The following is an 8,788-nucleotide window of genomic DNA, read 5'->3' as shown; positions in this document are numbered from 1 at the left end:
CGCTTGTCTTGGGATCAAGAGATCGCAGTTCGAATCCCGGCTCCTCCGTGTTACATGTTGAAGTGTCCTTGGGTAAGACACTGAACCCCTAATGCCCCCAATAAGCAGGTTAGCGCCTTACATGGCTGCACGGCCGCTATTGGGAAATGTGAAGCACACTGTAAAGCGCTTTAGGAAGTCTTGACTTGAAAGGCGCTATAGAAATGCAGATCATTTCATTTCGTATTGGAGTAATCTAAAAGTAATTGAAAGTAATCAAGTTAAAGTAAACCTACCCAACCCTGGTAGGCACGCTCCTAAGCTCCTAAGGCTGTGCAATGGGGCAAATAATTCAAATGAAATGGTCTGCATTTAAATAGCGCTTTTCAAGTCAATGAAGACCTCCCAAAGCGCTTTACAATGTGCTTCACACTTTTCCCTTTAACACACTAACTAACCGATAGCAGCGTCAGCCATGCAAGGCAACTACCTGCTATCGGGGGCATTAGGGATTCAGGGTCTTGCCCAAGGACACTTCGACATTTAACACGGAGGAGTCGGGAGTCGAACCTACGACCTCTTGATCCCAAGACGCTCGACCGCCTGAGCTACTAGTCTGATAAAACTGTCCTCTTGGACAGTACGTGGCGGTAACGCTTCACCTGAAAACAAGGACTGGGGCCACCATTGGCGTCCTTTTTACGCACATTTAAATTTTTTCTTGATTGAAAAGCTTGGTCTGTCGAGTAAACACGACATGGGATATCATTTCAAGCATTTTCAAGCACTTCACCCAAAATTCAAGTATTTTCATGACCTTGAAAAAGATCAACTTTTGCATCTTTGGCAGAGTAAAGTATTAGTAAACTATATTCTCCTTGCACCAGTCATTCAACTTTGGGGCCGAAAGGAAATGAACGTGGGCAGCACGGCGGCGCAGTGGTTAGCGCATGTGCGCCACAGTTGATGTCTTGGGAACCTCCTGCGTGGGTTCAAATCCAGCTCCGGACTTCCTGTGCGGAGTTTGTATGTTCTCCCCGTGCTTGCGTGGGTTTCCTCCGGGCACTCCGGTTTCCTCCCACATTCCAAAAACATGCATGTCAGGTTAATTGACCGGTTCAAATTGTACCTAGGTGTGAATGAGCGAGTGAGTTGGCCCTGCGATTGGCTGGCAACCAGTTCAGGGTGTCCCCTGCCCACTGCCGGATGATTGTTGGGATGGGCTCCAGCACCCCCGCGACCCTACTGAGGATAAGCGGTGTAGCTAATGAGATGAGATGAGGAAATGAACGTCTCAGTGAAGGTTTAAAAGATTAAACCGAACTGCGATAAGTTAGCGCCGTAGTGTTAGCATGTAAACATTAGCCAAAGTCTGTGTGGCGAAAACAAAAAAACCTCTGAGGATTGGGACACACGAGTTATGGAAAAAAAAGGGTGTGTTACAAAAATAGCAGTGTCTGCTGTTGACTGTACAAACCCAAAACTATTATGATGCATTATTCTTTTCAATGATTATTTTTGCAAGTTCTAGACGTCCATGAATGTTGACCTTTACTTTGGAAATACCACAAATGAAATGATATATAGCGCTTTTCAAGTCAAAGACTTCCCAAAGCGCTTTACAATGTGCTCCACATTTCCCAATAGCGGCCTTGCAGCCATGTAAGGCGCTAACCTGCTTATTGGGGGTATTAGGGGTTCAGTGTCTTACCCAAGGACACTTCGACATGTAACACGGACGAGCCGGGATTCGAACTGGGATCCCTTGATCCCAAGACGAGCGCTCTACCTCCTGAGCTACTGCCAGACACAACACACTCACTGTTAGTGGTACAAATTAGAGCGGGATCAAATCAAGAAGGAAGACTGTAGAGCAGGGAATTACAGCATTTCGATATGAGAGCATGCATCAGCATCTCCGTGTTCGCCTGAGAGAGAGAAATGGGCGGAATCTTTATGATAAACCCAATTTTAGTTATATTTTTGGTATGTGGAATAAGATCAAGCTCAGAGTAAAAAATAACGCCTACATTTTTAACAAGGTTTAAAAGCTTATAGTTTTGGTAGACAGTTCCCTCTCTGACTTTCAGGACCGATGACAAAGACCTCTGTTTAGGTTTTCTCCCATCCATGATGAAATATCTAAAATGCATTTTTAAAGGGTATCTGTAGTACAGTGGAACCTCGGTTCTCGACCATAATCCGTTCCATTTCTATGTACGAAAACCGATTTGTACGATCACCGAAGTCGTTTTTTCACGTTAAAAGTAATGTAATATTGTTTTAATCCGTTCCAACACCCTAAATGTTTACCACGAAAGTAAACATGAAGCTAACCCAGGCTAATCGTACGTTCGCGTTAGCGTAATCTTCCGTACGAAAGATTATGCTAACAAGAACGAGAAAAAATAAAAAAATCGGGTCGTTTACACGTCATCTCCACAAGTGGTGAGCAGTTAAAGGATAAAGAAAATAATTATTAAAATTAAATTTGAACCTTGGGGAGTCCCACATTTAACTTCATGGGTTCTGGAGGAACCCGCATCCATACACACTCAAATAAATGACAGTCTGTAAAGTAGGAATAAAACCAATTCGAAACAGTTACGAGAGATGCCCACTAGGTTTCTGAGTCTATCAAAATAAAATATGGTCCATGATCCAGTAGCACCAGACCTGTAGGTTTATTAGAATCCATATTGTACCTGATATCGTTTCAACAATTCAAAAGGGCAGTATTGTGGTTGATCTTAAAAACAGATTGAATTTTTTCCAAAATGTTGTTTTCTTCTAAAAAACAATTGGTTGGTTGGTTGGATCCCTTAACCACAAGGGTCGTAGGGGCACAATTTCCTGTGGTGTGTCTTGGGCAAGTACAGCAATACAGCTTAATCAAAAAACATTTTTCTCTAGACAGTGGCCTGCGAAACTATTTGGTCCCCTTGAATTTGTGACCTTTTGCCACATTTCAGACTTCAAACAAAGATATAAAACTGTAATTTACAATAAGTGGGATACCATCATGAAGTGGAACACACTTTATTGGATATTTTAAACTTTTTTTGACAAATAAAAAACAAAAAAGAGGGTGTGCAAAAGGATTCAGCCCCATTGAGTTAATACTTTGTAGCGCCGCATTTTGCTACGATTACAGCTGCAAGTCGCTTGGGGTATGTCTCTATCAGTTTTGCAGATCGAGAAAATGATATTTTTGCCCATTCCTCCTTGCAAAACAGCTCGAGCTCAGTAAGGTTGGATGGAAAGCGTTTGTGAACAGCAGTTTTCAGTTCTTTCCACAGATTCTCAATTGGATTGAGGTCTAGACTTTGACTTGGCCATTTTAACACCCTGATATGTTTTTTGTTGAACCATTCCATTGTAGCTTTTGCTTTATGTTTTGGATCATTGTCTTGTTGGAAGACAAATCTCTGTCCCAGTCTCAGGTCTTTTGTGGACTCCGTCAGGTTTTCTTCCAGAATGGTCCTGTATTTGGCTCCATCCATCTTCCCATCAATTTTAACCATCTTCCCTGTCCCTGCTGAAGAAAAGCAGGCCCAAACCATGATTCGGGAAAAAACACTGGACTGTGTGTACTGTAAGATCAAACATCCAGTTGGATCCACCATTTCTGTTTGTCCCTCAGCCCCCTCATCACCCCCTCCCCCCTCCGGAGGAAGCAGAGCCTTTTTACAACAAGACAGTTAAAACATGTTCTTTGTTCCTTTATCTCTTTGTTTCATTATCCTCACTGTAAAATGTGGAACTGGAGTCGTCCAATTTCGTTGTTACAATATATCCCATGTTGTAACAATGACAATAAAGGCATCTTCTATTCTATTCTATGCTGCCACCACCATGTTTGACAGTGGGGATGGTGTGTTGAGGGTGATAAGCTGTGCTGCTTTTACGCCAAACATAACGTCTCACATTGTTGCCAAAAAGTTCGATTTTGGTCTCATCTGACCAGAGCACCTTCTTCCACATGTTTGGTGTGTCTCCCAGGTGGCTTGTGGCAAACTTTAAACGACAATTTTTATGGATATTTTTAAGAAATGACTTCCTTCTTGCCACTCTCCCATAAAGGCCAGATTTGCGCAGTATACGACTGATTGTTGTCCTATGGACAGATTCTCCCACCTCAGCTGTAGACCTCTGCACTCCAGCCAGAGTGATCATGGGCCTCATGGCTGCATCTCGGATCAGTTTTCTCCTTGTTTGAGCTGAAAGTTTAGGGGGACAGCCCGATCTTGGTAGATTTGCTGTGGTCTAATACTACTTCCATTTTATTATCATTGCTTGCACAGTGCTCCTTGGGATGTTTTAAGCTTGTGAAATCTCTTTTGTCTCCAAATCCAGATTTAAACTTCTCCAGAACAGTATCTTGGACCTGCCTGGTGTGTTCCTCGTTCTTCATGATGCTCTCTGCGCTTTAAACGGACCTCTGAGACTATCACAGTGCAGGTGCATTGTCAGGGATTGACATTAAGACTATTTAGTGGCTATATTTGCACAGATAAAATACATGTATATAGTTTAATTCTACATGATGAATGGCAGAAAGAACTTACGTCTGTTCTGGATGTAGTCCAAACAGAGAGAGGGTGTGGTTTATTTTGCGTCAGAGAAATCAGTACACACAAGAACATGACTTCAAAATAAAAGAATACAAGATTGATAAACGTACAAGAGATATAATTACACTCATTGTTGAAACGTTACTTTATGTGTGTGTGTGTATAAGAAACATTGTTTTTATATTTAGTAATATAAAAACAAGCTAATTACCTTGAGACAGAAATTCAAGAGATTTACATTGAAAACCTGACATGCATAATTACTTGATTACACACAGGTGGATTCCAAATATCATCGTTAGTCATTTAAATCAACATTGAATCATTCAGAGATCCTCACTGAACTTCTGGACAGAGTTTTGTGCACTGAAAGTAAAGGGGCTGAATCCTTTTGCACACCCACTTTTTCGATTTTTATTTGTTAAAAAAGTTTAAAATATCCAATAAAATAAATTACAGTTTTATATCTTAATGTTTGAAGTCTGAAATGTGGCAAAAGGTCACAAAGTTTAAGGGGCCAAATAGTTTCGCAAGCCACTGTATCTTCCTTAAAGAGTGCCTAGGATACCTGAGGACTGCCATGTTCTCCACAGTGGGGGATTTTCTCAGCCTGGGGTGTGGACCTTGGTACTGTTCCGTCGACTCACTGTTTTAAACACAATCTCTGGAAAAATTGCGATGGTGAAAACGATTTTAATTGCTGTTATGTCGGTATTTGAATACATATCTGAAACTGTTTCTGTGTTGATGAGTACTTATGTAGCTGGAAACATCAAATGCGTTACAAGCTCTCCTCCACTTTATCGGCTGTGAGATTGAGTTGACACTCTCTGAGGGCATCGATCAACACGTTCGAACGGGCTTCGGCTCCTCGACTCTTTCTCCACTCCTTGAGTAGTTCTCTAGCCGTTTCTTCCAGATCGTTCGGATGCCTCGTGGAGACGGAATCGATCTTGCTTTCGCTCAAACCCAAGATGCGTCCGAATTTTCGCCAGTTTCGCCCCAAGTTTTCCGCAATAACACCTACGGCGATGTCCAGTTTGGCTGTAAAGCACACCAAAGTTAAAAAGAACAAGTGCATTTTTATATTTTCAATTGGAAAATAACGTCAGTTTAGAATAGTACGGTAATCCCTTGCTGTATTACTGTTTCGCTACTTTGCGGATTTCCATTGTGCATTGTGTTCTGCATTCTGATTGGCTAAACCACAGGTGTCAAACATCCGGCCCGCCGGACATCACTGAGAGAAGCGAGAGAGAAAAACGAGCTGCGTTTTTAAATATGTCCGCCAGGTGTCGCCAAAGCCAGACGGGACTTGTAAAGAAACTAAAGCTCTATCTCTTTCGGTCTCTCTATCTCTTTCTTTCTCTGTTTCGCTCTCTCTTTATTCATTATTTCAGTCCTTCTATCTTCTTTTTCTCTCTTTCTTTCTTAGCTTTTCTTTCATTTTCTTTCACTCTCTCGCTTTCCCTTTTTCACACTCACTCTTGTTCTCTCTCTTCGACTCTCTCCCTTTCACTTCTAATTTTTCTTTGTTTCTTTTCCCTTTTCCCTTTTTTTATATATTATTCTCTCTCTATACCTTTCCCCTTTTCTTTCTCTCTGCCTCTCCTTTTCTCTGTTTCTCTCTCTTTTATTATTTCAGTCCTTCTATCTTCTTTTTTCTTTCTCTCTTTTTCTCTCTATCTTTCTTACCTTCTCTTTCACTCTCAATTTCCCTTTCTTTTTCACACCACTATTTTTCTCAATCCCTTGGACTGTCTCCCTTTCACTTCTAATTTGTCTTTGTTTCTTTCCCCCCTCTTTTTTCTATATTAGGCACTCTTTATTTATCCCCCCTTTTCTCTCTCTCTCTCTCTCTCTCTCTCTCTCTCTCTCTCTCTCTCTCTCTCTCTCTCTCTCTAATTATGCCTCCGAAGAAGGTGGGTGCAAGCAGCAAAGTTGCTACCAGTGAAAAAAGAAGAGTAGTGCGTACAACTATTGCATTTAAGAAAGAAATAATAGCAAAATGAAGAAGGTGTGCGAGTTTCCCTTCTTTCGAGGGAATAGAGCATGGCTTCTGCAGACCACCACAAAGGTAAGAAATCCTATTCATAATTCCTTTCTTTATCCTTTAACCGCCCACCACTTGTTGTGGAGACCCGGGTGCTAAATGACGTGTAAACGACCCGATTTTTTTTAATTTTTACACGTTCATGTTAGCGTAATCTTTCGTACGGAAGATTACGCTAAAGCGAACGTACGATTAGCCTTGGTTAGCTTCATGTTTACGTTCATGGTAAACATTCAGGGTGTTGGGACGGATTAAAACGATTTTACATTACTTTTAATGGGAAAAACGATTTCGGTGATCGAACAAATCGGTTTTCGAACAGGGTTCTGGAACGGATTATGATTCGAGAACCGAGGTTCCACTGTATTTCCAACGCTGCGTTGCTCTCCGTTACATTTGGTTGTACCTTTTTGAAACACTATTTTTCTAGCGTTTTTCATCATTTTAGTCCATCCTGTCCTTTAATAAGGAAAATAGTTTTAAGAATGCTATATTTTTAGGGGGTGTTTGGGTTGAATTTGTGCTCCTGACCACCCCCAAATACGGGTTGGTTTCGCCCATCAGGTTAAAAATGATACTATTATAAAATGCAACTTTACCTTCTTCCTCTGCGGAAAGTTGTGGTCCAGCAAATCTTGGCGATGGCTGAAAGTTGCGCAACTTGTCCAAAAGGTCCTGTCGTTTTATTGTTTCGAGCAACTTCGACAGCAACTCGGTGTTATTTTCACTTAGTAAACCTTTCTCGGTAAGTGACTGGAACAGTTCGTGTCCGCTCTCGATCTTTTCCAACTCCCTTTTTCCAATTTTGTCGGTACACAAGTACTTCAGATTGACTAGGTTACCATTTTTTAAATTGTTGGATATATCCAGTAAAAGTGACTTAAAACATAAAGACGAGTCCATTTTTTTACGCTTCGAGAGTTCTGGAACTGTCATCGAACCCGTTTTACTTTCACTTCGAATGTGAATGGGTTCTTCTTCTCCTTCAGGTGTAATAGCGGTTGCCAACATTATTTTGGCGCATTACCGCCCCCTATCATCACGTATTCTCGTCACCGTTCCACTCCTCAAATTCTAAATTAAAAAGTTCCTCAAATACGGTAGAATTTATAAAATCAAATAACTCAATTGAAAGCGTTAACAGAATAATACAGTAAATAGAAATATCTATGGTACAACTACATGCCTGTCAAGCTTACAAACTGTTATATTTTCCCTTACAAAATACAAAATAATCTTACACCATATATTTTTTTTTCAAACGTGTTTATTTATGTCGTTTAACATGTTGTATTGTACATGTGTTTCGTTATATCATATATATTGTTTATGAACATTTTGTTGTGAGATACTGAGTTGCTCGACATGAAAGAGGTTTATTATAAAAAAAGTTCAAAAAATAAGTAGAATATTCTATTCTATTCTATTCATTTATATAGCACTTTTCAAGTCAATGAAAACCTCCCAAAACGCTTTACAATGTGCTTCACACTTACCCATTCACACATACACTCACACACCAACAGCGGCCATGAAGCCATGCAAGGCGTTGACCTGCTTATTGGGGGCATTAGGGGTTCAGTGTCTTGCCCAAGGACACTTCGACATATACCACGGAGGAGCCGGGAATCAAACCTGCCATCTCTTGAACATGTGACAAACATGTATTGTCTTGAGGCCAGCTCCTGCTCAACACATGTCACGGTTGCCATGGCGCCCAATTGGCCCCGCCCATGTGGCGCCAGCTGCAGCTTGTTGTCGGATTGGCTCCCTGTCAGTATTTAAACTCTGTCCTGTCAGTCCCCTTTTGTCGGTCCGTCTACGAACTTCTGTTTTTACACGGCTATCCCTTTTTCGCCTGTCCTGTTTTTTGCTCCTGTTTGTCTCCTGCTACGATCTGTTTTGATCTCGACCAGGTCTACTCTCCCATCCCGAATTACGACCTGTTTTGATCTCGACCACGTCTGTTCTCCCGTCCGAATAACAATCCCTTTTTGATCTCGACCACGTCTACTCTCCTCTCCTGGCTTTCGACTTGTTCCCGATCCCGACCACGTTTTTGCTCTTCCATCCCGGCTACCGATCCGTTTTTTCCGTTCCCGACACCACCATCGCTCGCCACGGAAATCCCACTTCCGCGCTCAGAGCGACCTGTTTCTCGCGACCAGCGATCACCGGATTG

General features: G+C 41.6%; 1 protein-coding gene across 1 annotated transcript; it reads right to left on the bottom strand.

Annotated features, from left to right (window-relative positions):
- Nucleotides 1-5,226: 5,226 nt before the first annotated feature.
- Nucleotides 5,227-7,590, bottom strand: fadd (Fas (tnfrsf6)-associated via death domain). Its single transcript, XM_088333145.1, has 2 exons — nt 7,206-7,590; nt 5,227-5,597 (listed from the first exon to the last, which is right to left on the bottom strand). The coding sequence occupies exons 1-2, from the start codon at nt 7,540-7,542 to the stop codon at nt 5,335-5,337; spliced, it is 600 nt and encodes a 199-aa protein (XP_088189271.1). The 5' UTR covers nt 7,543-7,590; the 3' UTR covers nt 5,227-5,334.
- Nucleotides 7,591-8,788: the final 1,198 nt, after the last annotated feature.

Source organism: Urocampus carinirostris, chromosome 4 (genome assembly GCF_059441175.1).
Source record: "Urocampus carinirostris isolate Australia breed hairy pipefish chromosome 4, RoL_Ucar_1.0, whole genome shotgun sequence".
Lineage (NCBI taxonomy): Eukaryota > Metazoa > Chordata > Actinopteri > Syngnathiformes > Syngnathidae > Urocampus > Urocampus carinirostris.
This window is presented reverse-complemented; position numbering and strand designations above follow the sequence as displayed.

Excerpts from the sequence above, each read along its gene's own strand:
- fadd (XM_088333145.1), bottom strand. The coding sequence starts at position 7,542 with ATGACAGTTCCAGAACTCTCGAAGCGTAAAAAAATGGACTCGTCTTTA. Across the intron at positions 5,598-7,205 it reads ACTTTCCGCAGAGGAAGAAG|CCAAACTGGACATCGCCGTA; the intron begins GTAAAGTTGCAT and ends TGTGCTTTACAG.